The 21,296-nt window shown below is 35.1% G+C and overlaps 1 protein-coding gene across 2 annotated transcripts; it reads left to right on the top strand.

The window, feature by feature from the left end:
* The first annotated feature begins 1,435 nt into the window (after positions 1-1,435).
* Positions 1,436-20,007, top strand: PLK4 (polo like kinase 4). 2 transcript variants are annotated; one of them, XM_038564697.1, is made up of 16 exons: positions 1,436-1,690; positions 2,348-2,443; positions 3,275-3,370; positions 3,450-3,564; positions 6,445-7,471; positions 8,590-8,690; positions 11,191-11,552; positions 12,378-12,482; positions 12,844-12,946; positions 13,902-14,051; positions 14,754-14,887; positions 15,192-15,283; positions 15,430-15,577; positions 16,408-16,548; positions 19,116-19,222; positions 19,848-20,007. In XM_038564697.1, the coding sequence occupies exons 1-16, from the start codon at positions 1,661-1,663 to the stop codon at positions 19,948-19,950; spliced, it is 2,910 nt and encodes a 969-aa protein (XP_038420625.1). In that variant the 5' UTR covers positions 1,436-1,660; the 3' UTR covers positions 19,951-20,007. The 2 variants fall into 2 exon arrangements, with proteins under 2 accessions (XP_038420625.1, XP_038420626.1); XM_038564698.1 differs by lacking the exon at positions 1,436-1,690 and having other exon boundaries at positions 2,363-2,443; positions 3,279-3,370.
* Positions 20,008-21,296: the final 1,289 nt, after the last annotated feature.

The following is a 21,296-nucleotide window of genomic DNA, read 5'->3' as shown; positions in this document are numbered from 1 at the left end:
ATCAATACATTGCACGAAGTGTGTGAGATCTCTTAAATGTAAGTTGCTAATACAAATGACTCAAGTAACAGCAATTTACCAAAATAAAGAATAGAAAAAGAAAAGAATAGAGTTCAATTTCTTAAAGCACCAAACACACTCGTTACATACATATATTATTAAAATCTAAGGAGTAAACGCACAAGTGTAAAGGGTGTTTAAGACAGTAATGAGGGGAGGAGGGCGGGGGGTGGGGGTGAATGGGTGACGGGCACTGAGGTGGGCACTTGACAGGATGAGTACTGGGTGTTATTCTGTATGTTGGCAAATTAAACACCAATAAAAAATAAATTTATTATTAAAAAACAAAAAGACAGTAATGAGGGGGATCCCTCGGTGGCTCAGCGGTTTGGCGCCTGCCTTTGGCCCAGAGCGCGATCCTGGAGACCCGAGATCGAGTCCCGCAAGCTGCTTCTCCCTCTGCCTCTCTTTTTCATAAATAAATAAATCCTAAAAAAAAAAGACGGTAATGAGGGGGATCCCTCGGTGGCTCAGTAGTTGAGCATCTGCCTTTGGCTTGGGTCATGATCCAGGACCCTGGGTTCGAGTCCACATCCGACTCCGGCAGGGAGCCTGCTTCTCCCTCTCTCTCTGGGTCTCTCATGAATAAATAAATTAAAAACCTAATATATATATATATATATTTTTTTTTAAAGACAGGTAGTGATTTTTCCCCCCTGTGTTCTGTCAAATTTAAACGTTTGAATTTTTAAAACCATCTTAACCGCGGGGCACCTGGGTGGCTCAGTTGTTGAGCGCGGGCCTTGGGCTTCCCGGAGTCCTCCGGGGGCCGGGGATCGAGTCCCGCATTCGGCTGCCCGCGGGGAGCCTGCCTCTCCCTCTCCCTGCCTCTGCCTCTCTCATGAATAAATACATTAAATCTTTTTTTTTAATTTTATTTATTTATTCATGAGAGACACAGGAGACACAGAGAGAGAGGCGAGAGGCAGAGACCGAGGCAGAGGGAGAAGCAGGCTCCACGCAGGGAGCCCGACGCGGGACTCGATACCGGGACTCCAGGGTCACGCCCGGGGCCGCCGGCGCTAAACCACTGAGCCACCCGGCCCGGGCTGCCCACACTAAATCTTTTTTAAAAACTTAAAATCATTTTAAACCCTTGATAGAAACGGAAGTAGTTTTCAAGGCCGTCACGTGAGTAGCCTACCGGGGAAGTCTCACGTTCCAGACCAGCTCTTAAACACGGCGGACTGGGCCTTCTGGGAGCCCGCCGGCCGACACACCCCTGCGGCGCCGCGGGGTGCGACGAGCACTTCCGGTTCTCCGCCCCTAGGGCCTTGACGCTGGCGCCCGGCCAAGGAGAGCCTGCCACGCATGCGCGCCCAGCGCAGCCTATCCGGAGCGGCCAATTTCTTTACGTCACCGACGGCCTGCCCCGCACGGCAACCGGCGGGAGTTTTTCAAAATGGGAGCGCAGAGGCGCCGCCCAGGTCTCGGAAGGTGCCGCGGAGGCCTCTCGGTGGCTGTGCAGCCGTCGCCGGGAGCGGCGGCCTAGAGAGCCAAGCCTGATGGGCGCCAAGACCGGCTGGCTGCTTGGAGCGCTGCCTCGAAGGGACTGCGTGAAGGGAGCTCCTCTGGGGAGCACAGGCCGGGGCCTGGAAATATGGCGACCTGCATCGGGGAGAAGATCGAGGTGAAAAGACTTGGCAATCCTCTGCGGGGCCGGGGGATGGAGGGGGGCAGAGAGGGAGTTGGAGTGGCAGGACTCGAACCGGTGACTCTAACAGCTGCGGGGCGGGCGCCGAGGTGCTTTGGGAGAGCCCCAACCGCCCGCCCGGCTGTGTGGGGCGGGGCGCCCCGCCCCTCAGGCTGGAGTGTCGGGGGAACAGGTGAGTTGCTCTCGGCCCCGCCCGTCTCCTCTCAAGGCTTCAAGTTGGCCCTCCCGCCGGGGCTGCCGCGCTACAGCTGGGCGAATGTGCGTCCCCCTTCTCCCAGGGGATGGCAGTTACCTCCGGCGGGAGCTGCGGCGGGATTCCAGCCCAGCCCTCTGCCCCCGTGGGTTGGCTGGGGCTGGGAGCAAGGTGCTGGAGCTGCACTGGGGTTAAGGAAGCATTTCATTTGGGTCCTGCGTCTGAAGCCCAGCTCGGACTTTCAGGGATCCCTGCAAGGCGTCAACATGCTTTCCACTCCAGACACCTGCTGTATCGAGGTGTAACACCTGCTTGAATTCTGAATTCATATTCCCCTTTCTGTCCATTGTTATCATCTTTTTTCCGATCTCTTCCTGTCTTCTCTTTTTCTTTTTTCTCCTGTGAATCATCACACAATATCTTTAATTTTAACTTTTAAGGATTTTAAAGTTGGAAATCTGCTTGGTAAAGGATCATTTGCTGGTGTCTACAGAGCTGAGTCCATTCACACTGGTTTGGAAGTTGCAATCAAAATGGTAAGAAAATCTCCATCGACTTCTCACCTCTACTTTGCAAGGAGTTAGGTGACTTAAGATGTCAGAAACTCCTTACCTGCGAGCCCCTCCTTTTTTTTTTTTATTTAGAGTAGAAAGAACCCATTGCTTGTACACAAAAAGACTAATGCCAAGTCCAGCAACTGACCTTATACATGCCTTAGGAGATCCTTGAGTATGCTTAAATGTTTTATTTTCATTAATGTTCACTAGACCTAGGACTTGTTATTATGCAAACTTATAGCAATTGATAGAAATCAAAGAATAAACAATTTGTTTATAATAATGAGTGCTACTTGTACATAGCTCTGTATTACACTTTAACAACCTAAAACACTATTTTTTATTGTTACGGGTCAGTCTAATAGGAGTATCATAAGCAAATTAAGAATCCCTTATCTAAACCAGTAGGGAAGTTTTTTGTTTTTTGGTTTGTTTTTTGTTTTTTTTTTTTGGGAAGGGAAGCTTTATTTTAAAGTTTGTCTGGAAGAAAAAAGAGGAACAGGGTGAAAAAAAAAATAAAGCTTGGCTAGATTTTTGTTGTTGTTATAGATATGATAGTTGTGCTATTAAATTTTTTAAGTTGGAAGAGAGTATTAGAATGCAATGGATAAACTTACTGAATGTCTACTCTGCCAAACACTCTGTTGGGTGCATGGAGAGAACAAACACCAGAATAAATTGATCTCATAAAGAGGTAAATAAAAGGACTTAAGAATATTTTAAAGTATACTTTCTCTTCAAAGTTAACTTTTGAAAACTTCACATTTGGAAGTTTATCACCAAAATTTAAATGTCTCATGTTATTTTTAGATAGATAAGAAAGCCATGTACAAAGCTGGAATGGTACAGAGAGTCCAAAATGAGGTGAAAATACATTGCCAGTTGAAACATCCTTCTATCTTGGAGGTAATACAAATTTTATAGAAGTGACAAAGGACACAGAATTTTTGTATATTACCATTTATTATGCCCTTTTATATTTCAGCTGTATAACTATTTTGAAGATAACAATTATGTATATCTAGTATTAGAAATGTGCCATAATGGAGAAATGAATAGATATCTAAAGAACAGAATGAAACCATTCTCAGAAAACGAAGGTAGGTGGCTGCTTTTTTTCTTTTTGTATATATGAATTTTATACTTTAAAAACTAATTTTTGAAGAATGTGCTATTTTGTAATACTTAATAAAACCATTTACATTATTACTTTAGGATACGAAAGGAGACTTCCCCCCACTCTCAAAATTAGAAAAGCTGTTAATTCCTACAAGTAATTCAAGCATTACTTGAAGAAGAAGTAAAAGGAGAAATTTGTTATCCATCTTTCCCCAAAACCACATTTTAAATTAATTAAATCATTGGTAGCTATTTAGTGTCTATCCTTTCAGATCCAGAGAGAAACTTTTTAGAATGTTTTTGATGTCTATAAAGTAGTTCCTAAGTCAAACACAAATAACTATTGAGATCAGTTATTGTAGAAAATGTCAAACATACAAGTAGAGGAACTAGTATAATGAACCCTCAGCTTCCAAAACATGTTCAAATTGTTTCATCTGTACGCTTCCTATTCTCCCAATTTTCCAGAATATTTTGAAGCTGATTGTAGACATCTTTGTGTCTATAAATATTTTGGCATATATCTTTAAAAAATACAAACTTTAAAAAAAAATAATAATCACAAAGTCATCATCACACCCAGTAATTCCTTAGTACCAAATGTATAGTCAGTTTCAACTTCCCTTGTTTCTTATAAATAACTTATTGTAGTTCAGATCAGTATCAAATAAGTCCATGAGTCATCACACAAATGATTGTTTTCTAGTTATCTTACCCTGGTAACTGAGATTGCAGGTACAACTAATAAATGTGGTTGCTATTAGATTTTTTTGTACATTTAAGTCTATATAACCCATTTGAAATACAATTTGGTCATTTGTATTAAATTATGCAAATATTCATATACTTTGACTCAAAATAAGGTAGTAATACAAGTTGAAGAATATCCGTAAACAGATTAATGATGATTATTGCATTTTTTTGTAATAATTTGTAACAGTAAGCCTTCTTAAATAAGCCAGAACCTACAAAAGCTATAAAGGAAAAGAATCATCAATTTGACTTAATTAAAATTAAGAATATGTATGACAAAAGATTAAGTCAAATTTAACACAAGATGGGAAATAAATATTTGTAAAATATATGACTGGCAAATTAATGTTAATATTAAAAAATATAAAAGATGCCTTTCAAAAAGGGTAATCCAATAGAAAAATGGGCAGGGAATATAACCCTGCTTCACAGAAAAGAGTACAAATGGCCAAAAAAATACATGAAAAGATACTCCAACTCTGTAGTAATTGTAAGAGTGCCTACTAAAATAGTGAGTGCCATTTTTTTACTCATTGGATTGAGACTACCCAATGCTAACAAGGATGTACATGAAAATACAGCCTTTTTGGGAGGGCAGTTTGGCAATTATTAAAATACTGAATTTTATTCTTCAACCCAGTTTCTACTTCTTGAATTTAACATTAGAGAACCAACCCATACATATGCATGAGAAAACAAACATGTACAAAATATTTATTCCTTTTTTTTTTTTTTTTTTTAAAGATTTTACTTATTCATGAGGGACACATAGAGAAAGGCAGACATATAGGCAGAGGGAGAAGCAGGCTCCCTGTGGGGAGCCTGATGTGGGACTTGATCCCAGGACTGAGCGAAAGGCAGATGCTCAACCACTGAGTACCCAGGCGTCCCTGTGAGCACCCAGGAGTCCCTATTCCTTTTGTTTGTTTTATTGTAATTTTGTCCATATTCTTTTTTATGTTGTTGTTTTATTGTAATTTTGAAATAATCAGAAATGACCAAATATTCATCAATGGCGATTAAATAAAATGAAGATTTTTAGGGGACCTGGATGACACAGTTAAGCCTCTAACTCTTGGTTTCCCCTCAGGTTGTAATTTCAGGGTGTTGAGATGGAGCCCCATATTAGGCTCCACACTCCCCACAGAATCTGCTTGAGATTCTCTCTGCCCCTCCCTGATACTTTTTTTTTTTTTTTAAGATTTATTTATTTTGGAGAGGGAGAGAAATAGAGCAGGGCAGAGGAGCAGAGGGAGAGAGAATCAATCTTAAGCAGACTCCCACTTAACACAGAGCCCAACCTGTGGCTCTGTCTCCCAACCCTGAGATGATGACCTGAGCCGAAACCAAGAGTCAGACCTTTGCATAATGAGTGTGCTACCCAGGTGCCCCTAAAATAAATAAATCTTTTAAAAATAGGATTTATAAAAATAAATTAATTAATTAAAATAAAATAAATAAAAATAGGATTTATGTGTACTGTCGTGGAAATACTTCAAGAAAGAGTATGAAGTAGGGAAAAAGTAATGAAACTGTATATTTTTATACCTTTTTATTTTTAAAGCATTTATTATAGCGTTTTTCTGTTCATGTAAATGTACATAAGCACAAAGCGTAAAACAATATATACATGCTATTAACAGTGGTTATTTTTTGTGAGGGTTTGGGAGCACATCAGAGGAACTAGCTTTCTTTTTTCTTTTTTACAGTTAGAATATATTTATAAATTGTATGATTATAGATATTTGCTCTTAATTGTTCTGGACTTCCATGTACCCTAGTTACCCTAGTCTCTTCCAATTGCTAATATAACTAACCTTTCCTTAACTATATAGAAAACTCATCAGTTAGAAAGGACAAAGATTAGGAGTGCCTAGTTGTCTTAAAGGAAAGGAAATATTTCATAATATTCTTTAGAAAACTAAAGAATATTATGAAATTATTATAGTAGTCTTTTGGATAGTAAAACTAAGCTACAAGCTGGTGTTTTAATGTAATACTGTGGTACATGTACTTGGGTTTCTAAAAACTGAATTCTAAAATTCTAAATAAATACTTAATCTTTCATATTTTCTAAATTGTAAATTTTATTTTTTGCATCCCAACAGCTCGACACTTTATGCACCAGATCATCACAGGAATGTTGTATCTCCATTCTCATGGTATATTACACCGGGATCTCACACTTTCTAATCTCTTACTTACACGTAATATGAACATCAAGATTGCTGATTTTGGGCTGGCAACTCAATTGAAAATGCCACATGAAAAGCACTATACGTTATGTGGAACTCCTAATTATATTTCACCAGAAATTGCAACTCGAAGTGCACATGGACTTGAATCTGATGTTTGGTCCTTGGGCTGTATGTTTTACACGTTGCTTATTGGGAGACCACCTTTTGACACTGACACAGTCAAGAACACGTTAAATAAAGTAGTATTGGCAGATTATGAAATGCCAGCTTTTTTGACAAGAGAGGCCAAGGACCTTATTCACCAGTTACTTCGTAGAAATCCAGCAGATCGTTTAAGTCTGTCTTCAGTATTAGACCATCCTTTTATGTCCCGAAATTCCTCAACAAAAAGTAAAGATTTAGGGACTGTAGAAGACTCAATTGATAGTGGACATGCCACAATTTCTACTGCAATTACAGCTTCTTCCAGTACCAGTATAAGTGGTAGTTTATTTGACAGAAGAAGACTCTTGATTGGTCAACCACTCCCAAATAAAGTGACTGTATTTCCAAAGAATAAAAATTCAAGTGATTTTTCTTCTTCAGGAGATGGAAGCAGTCTTTATACTCAGTGGGGAAATCAAGAAAAAGAAACCAGCAATAGGGGAAGGGGAAGAGTGATCCAGGATGCAGAAGAAAGGCCACATTCTAGATACCTTCGTAGAGCCCATTCCTCTGATAGATCTGACACTTCTAATGGTCAGTCTCGAGCAAAAACATACACAATGGAACGATGTCACTCAGCAGAAATGCTTTCAAAGCCCAGAAGATCAGGAGTAGATGAAAATGAAGAAAGATATTCACCTACAAACAGCGATGTCAATATTTTTCACTTCTTTAAAGAAAAGGCATCCAGTAGTCCTGGATCTTTTGAAAGACCTGATAATGATCAAGCACGGTAAGAATTCTATCAAAAGCATTTTTTTTAGGGATCCCTGGGTGGCGCAGCGGTTTGGTGCCTGCCTTTGGCCCAGGGCGCGATCCTGGAGACCCAGGATCGAATCCCACATCGGGCTCCCGGTGCATGGAGCCTGCTTCTCCCTCTGCCTGTGTCTCTGCCTCTCTCTCTCTCTCTGTGTGTGACTATCATAAATAAATAAAAATTTAAAAAAAAAAAAAAAAAGCATTTTTTTTAATGTTCTATTAGCACAAATATGAAGCTGCATGTAACTGAGGGTTGATTTTTTTTTAACATTTTCAGATGTTTCTGGGTACTTCTTAATTATGATTTCTATTAGAGAATCAGAATGATGATTTTTTTTTAATTATTTAAAAGATTTTATTTATTTGTTAGAGACCAGGAGAAGCAGACTTCCTGCTGAGCAGGGAGCCCAATATGAGGCTGTATCCCAGGACCCAGAGATCATGACCTGAGCAGAAGGCACTTACCTGTTACCTGACTCAGCCACCCAGGCACCCCAGAATGACTTTTTATTTGTAGTTAAGAAATTCTTTCAAAATGAGTATATAGTCTCATGAATGTGTTTGTAGAATGTTTTAATACCTGAGAATTTTTAGTCTGATTTTTTTTTTTTTTTTTGTAGAAAGGAAGTCTCCAGTGTGAAGTATATTGAACATGTCTGAGCCCTAAAGTACTCCAGTAGTAACTATTCTCTCTCTCTCCCCTCCTTTTTTTAGCCCCACCACACAAAACACACACACACACACACACAAGGTGAGCCAGTGATGAGTAATCATATTATTGACTCCTTCTCACATGAGAGCTAATTTTTTAGTGACTCTGGTATTTTTTTTTCCTTTCTCTGATCTTTGATTTTTATGCTTAAATTTTAACAGCGCAGTAGCCATATAGAAATGTCACAGTACTATGGGCATTTTGGTCTAGAAGTTTAACTTCTTAAAGACAACTTAATTATGCCAATATTGGTTTCTATAGTTACTCTAAAATTTTTAAGTATTCAGATCAAAAGGTAACTACCTTTTAAAATATTTTTTGTCTTCAAAAGTTATTACCTGATAATTTTTTGTTTATCAGAATTTCTTTTCTCTGTTTAGCTCCAATCATCTTTGTCCAGGAAAAACTCCTTTTCCATTTCCAGACCAGACACCTCAGACTGAAATGGTGCAGCAGTGGTTTGGGAATCTGCAAATAAAGCGTGAGTTTTCTGTTTTGTTTTGTTTTTATATGTTTGGGTTTTCTTAAGAAAATAATACATGTTAAAAAAGAAAATATATTTTCAATAAGCTGTATTACAATACAGTAATAATAAATACTCATTTTGAGTATTTGCTTATCAGCTACTATCCTTAATGGTTAACAAATATTAACTTATTAAATTCTCACACTCAAAAAATATGAAGATAATATCATTAGCCCTGTCTTACACCTGAGGAACTGTATTGCACAGAGCTTAATTTGACAAGCTACACTGCCTTTAAGCAGAGGATCCAGGATTCCAGCCCATACAGTCTGGCTCATAAACTTTACTCTATCTCTCTGTTCTTGCAGTGTATCTGTAATAAGCACTTAACTATCAGTGCATATAAAATAATCAAAAGATGGTTGATCTTATTTTTAAGTAGAAGCTGATGTGGACAATTCATGGTTTACTAATGGGACCTCACATATGATAAAGTATACAACTACTAAAACCTAAATGGGTTTTTTTGGTGGGGGTGGCGGTTTGTTGTTTTAAGTAAGCTCTAAGCCCAACATGGGCTTGAACTCAGGACTTCAGATCAAGAATTATATGCTTTACTGACTGAGCCAGCCGGGTACCCCAAAAACCTAACATTTTTAAACAGCTGTCATTCCAAGTCATTATTTATTAATTAATTAATTTTTTTAAAGATTTTATTTATTTATGCATGAGAGACACAGAGAAGCAGAGACGTAGGCAGAGGGAGAAGCAGGCTCCATACAGAGACCCCAATGTGGGACTTGATCCCAGGACCACGGGATCATGCCCTGAGGCAAAGGCAGGTGCTCAACCACTGAGCCACCCAGGTGTCCCTGAAGTCATTATTTTAGATTCAGAGTTTGGAAGTTCAACATTTCTTATTAATGAACATAACAGACTCACAGAAGGTGTGTTGAAAATAATGGTGAAGAAAAAGAATAAAAAAAACATATGGGGAGGAGGAGATTACAAAGTATTATATTACTTCAGACAAGGAGTACATAATATGACTATAATTTAAGCACAGTTGTTATCTCAAGTGTGTATTGCTTTTTTAAAAAATATATTTTCAAGAGCCCAAAAGGGAATTAATCTTTTTTTTAAGTATTTTTATTTATTTATTTGTTTGTTTGTTTGTTTGTTTGTTTGTTTATTTATGATAGTCACAGAGAGAGAGAGAGAGGCAGAGACACAGGCAGAGGGAGAAGCAGGCTCCATTCACCGGGAGCCCGATGTGGGATTCGATCCCGGGTCTCCAGGATCGCGCCCTGGGCCAAAGGCAGGCGCTAAACCGCTGCACCACCCAGGGATCCTGGAATTAATCTTTTTATGTGTACTTGTTGATGATTCAAATTTCTATTTTTTTAAACTATAAAATTGCCATGTACTTAAACTTGCACTTAACCTGCTGTGTTTATAGATACTTTTATTTAGTAGTATGGAGATATCTGAGATGGAGAAATAAGCTTGTTTATAATCTAGTAGTGCCACTGCAATTTTATTTTATTTTTTTTATTTTTTTAAGATTTATTTATTTATTTAGACAGAGAGAGAGAGAGAGAGAGAGAGAGAGAGAGAGGCAGAGACAGAGACACTGTCAGAGGGAGAAGCAGGCTCCATGCCTGGAGCCTGACGCAGGACTCCATCCCGAGACTCCAGGATCGCGCCCTGGGCCAAAGGCAGGCGCTAAACTGCTGAGCCACCCAGGGATCCCCACCACTGCAATTTTAAAGTATATTATTGGGTACAAAATATTTTCTGTCATAATGGGAGTAGGGGGAAGGAAAGCACTAAAAAAAAGTCATTTAGGGAAAAAAATTGCAATACATATTTTTAGAGTTAAGCATTTGAATAATTGCCTTATAGATATCTATATAGTCTAATCATTTTAAGGGCTTTAAAAAGATAATGATCCCTTGTGAACTCTCAAACATATGAAATATAAATGGGTAAAATTCAACAAAAACTCTTTAAAAATGTAGTGCAGATACACTTGTGATAGTAAATATTAATAATAGTAAAACTATTTCATATATTGTTTTTGCTCTTACTTGCATATTTTATAAGATAGAACAGACAGTCCTTAGCTTAAAGAGGATAAATTTACTTCTTACTGAGAATGATTACCTGGGATATCCTCAAATCTGTACTTGTTGGAGCATTGGAAATTACTTGTTTTAGAACTAGTAAGTGACCCTCAATTTTGCCTCAGTTGAAAAACTAATTTCATAATACAAAAGGCAGTCATTAGAAAATAGGTTTAATAATATCTTTCTTAATTTTAGGAGTATAAAGGTATTTCTTAAAATATTCTTTTAAAGTCATTTATTATGTCATATCTTAAAACTGCTTATTTGTTAAATATTATGTAGATTTTTTTTACAGGTTTTTTTTTGTACCTCAAAAAAACAATACCAGCATGACATTGTGTTATATTAATTTTTCACTAAATTACTTCATTCTGGGTATATTATAGCTCATTTCAGAGAAACTACTGAGCACAATAGCATTGGCCCAAACAGAGATTTCCAAGGCCATCCAGATTTGCAGGACACATCAAGAAATGCTTGGACTGATACACGAGTCAAAAAGAGCCCTGATGCTTCTGATAACGTACATTCTGCAAAACAGCTGAATACTATGAAGTATATGACTGCATTTCAAAGTAAACCTGAAATAATTCAACAAGAATCTATTTATGACTCTGATCCTCTTTCTGAACAAAACAAGACTAGGGGAATGGAGCCACCATATCAGAAATGTACATTACGAGGCATTACATCTCCTTTGACTGCTTACAGGTTAAAACCAATTAGACAGAAAACCAAAAAGGCTGTGGTATGTCAACAATTTTTCTAAATTACTATATGATATTTTCTTTGAGTATGTGGTTTCTTATATTAAATATGTCTCTTTAGTTCCTGTACTTCTGATATTTACATGATAAACTCATTTGAAAGAAGAGACTGAGAGTTTATGGAAAAATAGCTTTTGTTCTTCTTCCAGCTACTTTAAGAATGGTGAATTGATACTGATAAGTTTTGAGTTTTAAATTATTGATAATGAGAAACACTTAAAAGTAACAGTGGTTAAATACTATGTTAAATATTATTCACAATTCCAATTACTAAATTAATATTTAATATCACCTTTTGCTTTTGTTTTAAATGTTTCTGTATTCCAGTTTCAAATCAAAAAGGTAAACTAGAAAAAAAAATTTTTTTTAACATCTGAAACTATTTAAGAAGACCATACAGAAAATCAAGTTTAGAGTTTAAATTGTGTGAATTGGAAACAGTGATTTTTATTTTTTAATTCCATCTTCCTCCTGTTCATACCTTGTTTTCTATTTCATCCAGTCTTGCCTTTGTTTGGCTTGCTCTTGTCTTTTCAGAGTCCTTATTCTCCACCCCTACCTTCTGCTTTCATTCTGCCCCCTGGTTATCATTTCACACTTAATTATACCTTCTTACCTTTGCTCCTTATGTTTCACAGTTGTGCTCAACTACACCTCTGATGTAGATTGTTGTTGAGAAGCAGCCATTTGATTTTGACTGTAATTTTTGTTTCTGCTATGGTTAAGTATTGCTTTTAAGTGTTGTATATGTCAGAGCTATTACAGTAAACGAGAATTGTTATTAACCCTAGTTTTTCGTTGTATAGGTTAGTATACTTGATTCAGAGGAGGTCTGTGTGGAGCTTCTAAAGGAGCATACATCTCAAGAATATGTGAAAGAAGTTCTTCAAATATCTAGTGATGGAAATATGGTAATGTAACTTTGCTTTATTATCTTGCAACTTTAAATTTTCATTAAGCATTTAGCATTCCAATTTATTCTACAATGATATTGTTAAATTTTTTTAATTGGTTTTCTTAATATGTTAAATTCAAAAAGTAAAGTAGTAGACTACATATATTTAACTAGCGTAGCTTTAAAATAATTACAACCTGTACAAAATCTAAACTTTAAACTTAAGTTTGGAAAGCAAAATAATTACTTCTAGAGAATATTTAGCATTTTCAACAAAATAAGTTTTACATGTGAGCTCTTTTCATAATTTTATTAACAAAATAAAGCACTCTAACTTAACAGCATATGATTAGAATTCTTAAAATGTTTTTTGGCAGATCACTATTTATTATCCGAATGATGGAAGAGGTTTTCCTCTTGCTGATAGACCACCACCCCCTACTGACAACATTAGTAGGTACAGCTTTGACAATTTACCAGGTATGTAAATTTACCAGGGAATATATTTAGATAATGGATTTATATATACATAAATTCTATATATGTGGATATCATAGATTATAAATGTCTTGCTTCAGCCAGTCTGTAGCTCATGTTCTTATTCTTTATATGTGGTGAGATGTGGTGTACCTTACTAATCTAATGTTTATTCATATTCTATAAGTAAAAACTACCTATGGAATATTAGTTGTTTATCACACAAGTATAATATGTACACTTATTTAGTTACTAATTTGTCTAGAATCTTGTTTAAAATTCAACATAAAGTATCTAATTTTGACTTTTGAGACCATTACTGTGCTCCATAGACTCCTTGTTCAGCTTCTGGATATTATGGATAGGGGAATTAAATATTGAATAGTAATAAGACTTGGCTGAACTGACTTTTGGAATCAAACAAGAAAACCTGTTTATAACCCTATTAGAAATCAAAACAGATAGACAAGACTAAATACTATGTTGACTGTAGTTACAGGGAAATGTAAAACCTGACTTTTGTATATTAGGACCATAAAACTCTATGCTTTACTAGCATAAAAAGAACTACATTGTTTCCTAATAGTCTGATACTGATATCTCAGGTAGAAATTTTTTCATTTCAATTACTAACATCTTCTTATTATAATTACTTATAAGAAGGAATAATTACTTATAATAAGATGTCAGTGATTCAAAGAAAGAGATTTTTTAAATAATCATGGTACTACTCATCATAATTTGTTATATACTTCTTGGGAATTGTATTATACTGTCCTTAGTTTTCATTAAAAGAGTTGGATCACTAAAATATCTTTATTTTGGTAATGAGGTTTCTAAGCTATGAACTTGAATTTTTGAGGAAGAGTAGAAATCAGTATTAAACTTATAGAATTTACATGTCAAATCAGCACTTTATTTCCTAATAATAGCTAATTTTTTTTCTGTTCTTTCCTAGAGAAGTACTGGCGAAAATATCAATATGCTTCTAGATTTGTACACCTTGTACGATCTAAATCACCCAAAATCACTTATTTTACAAAATATGCTAAATGCATTTTGATGGAGAATTCCCCTGGTGCTGATTTTGAGGTTTGGTTTTATGATGGTAAGTACCATTTAGAAATGGTAATTTTTTTCCCCTTTAGTTTATAATTTAGTAATTGTGGTTTTTTTAATTCAGCACCACAAGTTTTTAAGCTATATATTCATACAAATAAAATACACAATACAGTGTACTATGTTAACCAAATTTATTTATATATTTTCATGTAAACAACTTATTCTCCAATATGTATATTAGTCCTCTTTCCTTATTTAGCTCGGATTTAACAACATTTAGCTTGATAGTACAAAATCACCTGAAATAAACAATATCCTATTTCTTATTAGAAATTCAAATATTCAAATTGTAAAAATTATAAATGTGGCTAAAGGATCGATTTGACCTAGAGAATATCATTTTCTTAATCTATAAGGATGGTTTACTTTTTAATCTGTAAAGCTCCCTTTAAGGGACACCTAGCACAAACACACAGTACACATATCATTATACTTATCCTTCAATTATGTTTTCGTATGAGATCAGTGATTTTTTTTAAATACCATAAAAGTATCAGACTTAAGCCAATTGTATGCAGAAAAGGAAAATGGATGGTCTGTATTTATTGAATACATTCAGAGACTCATTTTATTCATGGTCAGCAAGTGAATATAAATAACTTGATCTTTACATACTAGTATGATAATGAATATAAACATAGGAATATTTAAAGAAATGATAAAAGCATTTTTCTTCTTATTCTTTAAGGAGCAAAGATACACAAAACTGAAGATTTAATTCAGGTGATTGAAAAGACTGGGAAATCTTATACCTTAAAAGGTGAAAGTGAAATCAATACCTTGAAAGGGGAAATAAAATTGTATATGGACCATGCAGATGAGGTATGTACCTAGTTATGGTAGGTTTTTCATACCAATTAATAGTGATTCCAGGGGCACCTGGGTAGCTCAGTGGTTGAGTGTCTGCCTTTGGCTCAGGTCATGATCCTGGGTTCCTAGGATCAAGTCCTGCATCAGGTTCCTCTCGGGGAGCCTGTTTCTCCTGCTGCCTATGTCTTTGCCTCTCTCTCTCTCTCTCTCTCTCTCTCTCTGTGTGTCTCTCATGAAAAAATAAAATCTTAAAAAAGTTTGATTCCAAATGACAGGTGAAATAATGACAAAAAGCATTATTGTTCTTTTGAAACAGGGCCATCGTATTTGCTTAGCACTGGAATCCGTAATTTCAGAAGAGGAAAAGAAAAGTGGAAGTGCTCCCTTTTTCCCAATAATTGTAGGAAGGTAAATGTTTGAAAAATGTTTAAACATGGCTAAAATGTGTCATAAATGTTTAAAAAAAGGTTTGGTGTTTACATTTTGGACATTTTTTAGTTTTCTGTAAGTTGAAAGCTTTAAGGGAATATATCTGGACATTTCTTTCCCTTCAGAAAACCTGGTAATACTAGTTCACCTAAGGCCTTATCACCTCCTACTTCTGTGGATCCAAACTACCTGATGAGTGACAGAGCATCTTTGAATAAAATGATCATAAATAGTGCTGCTTCTCCAAAACCAACACCAATACTTAATCCTTCTGTAAGTAAAAATACATCACTTCTATACTTTAAACTCTGTCATTGTCTCATGTCCTTCATATAAAATATAAATTCCATACTATTACCTTACTCTCACCTGTCTACTTCTCCCTTGCCTACTTTTTTTTTTTTTTTTTCCTTGCCTACTTTACCCTGTACTCTCTTTGCCTTATTCTAGTTCTCTAAAGCCTTCTTTCAGTTCTTCAAGTAAGTTTCAGGGCCTTTTCACATGCTGTTCACTTGACCTGGAACTTTTCTCCAAACTCTTAATGGCTAATTCTTTCTCATCATTCAGGTCTCAATTTAAATGTTACCACAGTGAAGTCTAACCTGCCCCTCTGGCAAAAAGCTAAATATATTATTATATGTATATATCATTTTATTTTTACTAGTAAAATATCATTGCCTTAATATCCATGATAGGCCTATGGTTACATAAATGTAAATTTTTATTCTATGAACTATCATGCCTGTAAAGACTATATAGCAATATAGGAAATGCGACATTAAAGAAATGGATCTGTGAGTGTATATTCACAGACCTACATATATACTACAATAGCAGTATGAAAAATTATACCTTGAGGGAAAAATATAAATTTGCCTACATGAAAACAGCAACTCTTGATTTTCTTCTCTTTCCATAATACAGTTATATGTTTATGTTTTTAATACTTTAAATCTGAAGTTTCTTGTTTATGTGGTTATATTTTAATTTTTTAACTTTGTTATTAAAAATTATTGTAAGCTAATGAAAATCTAGTCCTTTTTCAGTTTTGCTTGGCTTATAAAAACACTGAGGAATAATATCTTGTCTTTTACTGTTTATAGATGGTTACAAATGAAGGATGTGGCTTTACAGCTGCAGCTTCTGGAACAAACATTCCTTCTAGTAGTCTTAAAGATTGTCTTCCTAAATCAGCACAACTTTTGAAATCGGTTTTTGTGAAAAATGTTGGTTGGGCTACACAGGTGAGAATTTTTAGAAAAGGGAATTTTTTTCACTGAATATCCTTAGTTTTCATAGTAATTAGACAATTATCAGAAAATACAATTTATTTTTTAAAGATTTCTCTTTGCAAGAAAGTTTCTACACCTTTTTTTACATTGGTTATGTTTTTATTTGTGTACATTTGGAAAACTCTAGATATTGCTAATAACAGATTGTCTCCTAAGGCATAAGTGATTTGTTTTTGTCGTTTTGTTTTTAAAGTTTTAAAAACAAGTTTTAAACCCAAGTGTCCACTGATAGATGGATAAAGACGATATATGTGTTGGGGTGTCTGGCTGGCTTAGTCTGTAGAGCTTGCGACTCAATCTCAGGGCTGAGTTAAAGCCCCACGTTGGGCATGGAGCCTACTTAAAATTGATTAATAAATAAATACATACATACTTTTTTTAAAGATTTTATTTATTTATTCATAGAGACACAGAGAGAGAGAGAGGGGCAGAGGTACAGGCAGAGGGAGAAGCAGGCTCCATGCAGGGAGCCTGACGTGGGACTCGATCCAGGGTCCCCAAGATCAAACCCCGGGCTGCAAGCAGTGCTAAACCGCTGTGCCACCAGGGCTGTCCCATACATACATTTTTAAAAGTATGTGTATGTACACAATAGAATATTACTCAGCCATAAAAAAAAAATAAAATAAAATCTTGCCATTTGTGACAACATAGATGGTTCTAGAGGGTATTATGGCAAGTGAAATAAGACTGAAAAAAAAAAAAAAGAAATAAGACTGAGAAAAACAAATATATCATTTCAGTTACATGTGAAAGCTAAAAAACAAAACAAAAACAGAAGTTCATCAATACAGAGAACAAACTGGTTGTTTCCAGAGGGGAGGAGGATTGGCAAACTCGGTGAAGGGGATTAAGGGGTACACACTTACAGTTGTAAAATAAATGACAAATGAAAAGTATAGCATATGGAAAATTATCAATAATACTGTAATGTTGTACAGTGACAGATGGTGAGCAGAGTACTATATAGAATTGTTGAATCACTATGTAGTATACCTGAAACTAGCGTAACATTATATGTCAATTATGCTTCAATTTAAAATCTAAATTAAGGGCACCTGGGTGGTTCAGTGATTGAGTATGCCTTTGGCTCAGGTCGTGATCCCAAGGTCCTGGGATTGAGTCCTGCATCACGTTCCCTGCAGGGAGCCTGCTTCTCCCTCTGCCTTTGTCTCTGTCTCTCTCTCTCTTTCTCTCTCTCATGAACAAATAAATCAAAATCTTCAAAAAATAAAAATAAAATATAAATTAAAAACAATAGAATTGTCACAATAATGGCTACTTGTCAGGAATTAAGAATGATATTCATGACATTTAAGTTTTAGAAACTATTTGTAATCTATTAGAATAACTTACATTTGGCAGAAAAGGATTTTTGCATTTAAAAATTAAGTCCACATTAAGTTTCAAACTTACAGAATTATATGTAGGTGTGAGCCTGTATGTATATATTATCTGAAAGCTTAAAGATTGGAGACTTGAGCATAGTACATGTAATTTTTACTTGCTAGTGAAGTAAAATGCATTTTAGACCTTTATGGGGGTAGGAAATACATGAAGAGAACTCAGCATATATTGAATAAGCTATGTGGTACCCTATTTCTCATATATATTGTCTTATTCCCCAAATTAAAACCTAGTAAAGGTGATGTTACCTCTTTTTATAGATAGTAAAATTATGGCTTATAATTATTGATTGACTTGCACAGTCCTACTCAGTAGTTGGCAGAGATGAATGTAAACCCAGGTCTATTTGATTCCAGTGTCCATGACTTCTCTCTGCTGTTTGGAATGCCACATTGTGTATTAGTAACTATATCAAATATCAGTGACTAAAGGGATAAGTTTGCAAAGGTGTAATGTTCTCAGGCCAAAGAGAAATTCTGTGTCCCAAGTGCAAAGAATAGAGGAAGATCCTAATTTAAGAAAATGTTACTTTCGTTATTTCTTAAATCTCTTCTTGGTTAGGATGCTATTGGAGTGGGAGGATGACACAAAACTATTCAGACATTGTAGTAGAAATGAATGGGAAACGATTAATTTAGAATAATTTTATTTATTTTTTAAAATAATTTTAATATTATAAATGCCTTAGCTATTAAAGGAATAATCTGAAAAGATGTGAATATTCCTAATGCTACTACCATCACTGCCTCATATTTGTAGTTCCTGAGAAGGTTGCCTTTTTTTTTTTTTTTTAAGATTTGTTTAAGACAAAGTACACGTGAGGGTGTGAAAGTGTGAGGGGTTGGGGGGCAGAGGGGCTCCCCATTTAGTGGGGAGCCCTACACAGAGCTTGATCATAGGACCCTGAGATCTTAACCTGAGCTGAAATCAAGAGTCAGATGCTTAACCGACTAAACCACCCAGGTGCTCTGAGCATTGTTTTTGTTTTTCTTGTTTTGTTTTGTTGTTTTGTTTTGTTTTATCTATGTGAAAAACCTATTAAACATGAGTACCTTCTAAGAACTTCAAGTCTCCTACAGTATAGTAATTCTGCATGCTTATTATTTTTCTAGTTAACTAGTGGAGCTGTGTGGGTTCAGTTCAATGATGGGTCCCAGTTGGTCGTGCAGGCAGGAGTATCTTCTATCAGTTATACATCACCAAATGGTCAAATAACTAGGTAAGTTCATAAAATAATGGTTGGGATTTAGCCTTTTGCTATATAATTTCTTTCCTCTCTATGTTGAAATAAATGATTTAATAAGGTTTTGTATGTTCTTTAGATTAAGGCCGTCAGTTTAATGAAGAGTCCAATTTTCAACTTGCTTTAGAAATTATAAAGTCATTTCAAGTTTTCTTTTTATTATTTTTAATTTTCTTTTTATTATTTAATTTTTTTTAATCTATTTATGATAGTCAGAGAGAGAGAGAGAGAGAGGGAGGGAGGGAGGCAGAGACATAGGCAGAGGGAGAAGCAGGCTCCATGCACCGGGAGCCCGATGTGGGATTCGATCCCGGGTCTCCAGTATCGCGCCCTGGGCGAAAGGCAGGCGCCAAACCGCTGCGCCACCCAGGGATCCCCTCTTTTTATTATTTAAATACATTTAGAAAGTGGCCTGTTTTAAAAGGAAACAAATTGGTTAATTGGTTATGCTTATCTTGATTTAGGTATCTACTTAAATAATTTTGTGTAATTTTTCTGAGGTGCCTCTTTCATTGAAGAATTACTGAAAAATATAATACATCTTTTGGTACTCTCATACAAACCATTTAATTAAGTTATGTTTTTCTTTTGCTTCACTTAGGTATGGAGAAAATGAAAAATTACCAGATTACATCAAACAGAAATTACAGTGTCTTTCTTCCATCCTTTTGATGTTTTCTAATCCATCTCCTAGTTTTGAATGATTGAAGCTCCTTTTAGATTTATAAGTCTAATAAATAACTTGTTGGCTTTCAAGTAAAGTGACTTTTTTTTTTAATATAACTTCCTCAGAAAGCCTTTCTATAAAAGACAGGTTTAATCTATACCATAATGGATGTATTCTAATTAGAGAACAAAGCAGAATGAAACTTATAAAATGTACAGGTCATAGATTAAAACTGTATACCGGACTTTGCTCTTAGAACATATACCCCCAAAATTTGTGTTCATATATTTGTATCGAACAGTTTTTTAAAAGCAAAAATATAAATGGTGTGTGGTATATTTATGCTTTTTTAAATTGTTTTCTCTACTTCTCAGACATGTTGAGAATCATGAAAAAAACATGCTGAAGTTTTTGAACATGTAAATAATGTGTATTTATAAGTAACATATGTAAACATGTATATTTGTTTTATATTTATTTTTGTAGCACCAGTGAAACATTTCTGAAAATGCATTTTATAAAAAAATAAATACAGTGATAAGTTGCTTTATCTTTTGATTTATTTAATTAAATACTTATTTTAAAGTAAGTTACTAGTAAGCTCATTTTTAAATTTTGTTCCCTGTTTAGGAACCAGTTAAATTTTCAAAATTAATTTTGCAAATGGTAAATACCTTGGTTCTCTACCTGTATTTGAAAATATCTGCATATTTTAATGATAAACATTTTAACATTGTAGAACTTAAAGCAATAATTAAGATGAAGAAAAAAAATATTTGATAGACAGCCATTTCTAATACTCAAGGTAAAATAGGAATGAAATAAAACTATAAATAAGATAAAGACTGTTTAACCTAATGTTTCCTGCTATTTTTTAGAATTAGAAACATTTGAGGTAATTACATCTAGTAGACAGGAATATTTAATGCCATATTCAACATCGTTTTGGATGTTTTTACCAAAGGCGATGAGTAGAAAAACAATTTGCAACATAAATTGCATAGTTAATAAGAAAAAGACAACCCGATAGAAATATGGACAAAAGATAGGAGCAGATAATTCACAAAGACAGAACTACATATACTGAATCAAAAGGAAATATATGCTCACCACATTTATGGTTGGAGAAACGCAAAATTAAAATCATATCCTGTTATCAAAGAGATTGGTAAAAAATAATAAAATAGTGCTTGCTAAGAGGAACAGGACACTTTCAGGTGTTAAATTAATGAAAAGTAATTTAGCAATATCCTTTAGAAGTAACACATTTTAGTACATTGGTAATCCAGTTTCAGGAGGAAAATCATGTAAGCGCTTCTTTTAGGGAAAAAATATAAGAAAGAAGAATTTCCCTCAAAAAATGGAAGTATTTAAAGAAATTTC

This window comes from Canis lupus, chromosome 19 (genome assembly GCF_011100685.1).
Source record: "Canis lupus familiaris isolate Mischka breed German Shepherd chromosome 19, alternate assembly UU_Cfam_GSD_1.0, whole genome shotgun sequence".
Lineage (NCBI taxonomy): Eukaryota > Metazoa > Chordata > Mammalia > Carnivora > Canidae > Canis > Canis lupus.
Note: the sequence above shows the minus strand (reverse complement) of the source record. Positions and strands in the feature narration are given on the sequence as shown.

What these genes read in the sequence shown, in the direction of transcription:
- PLK4 (XM_038564697.1), top strand. Translation starts at nt 1,661, where the DNA reads ATGGCGACCTGCATCGGGGAGAAGATCGAG. An exon ending in AACATCCTTCTATCTTGGAG is followed by an intron (nt 3,371 to 3,449) that starts GTAATACAAATT and finishes TTTATATTTCAG; the next exon opens with CTGTATAACTATTTTGAAGA. An exon ending in CCAAATGGTCAAATAACTAG is followed by an intron (nt 19,223 to 19,847) that starts GTAAGTTCATAA and finishes TGCTTCACTTAG; the next exon opens with GTATGGAGAAAATGAAAAAT.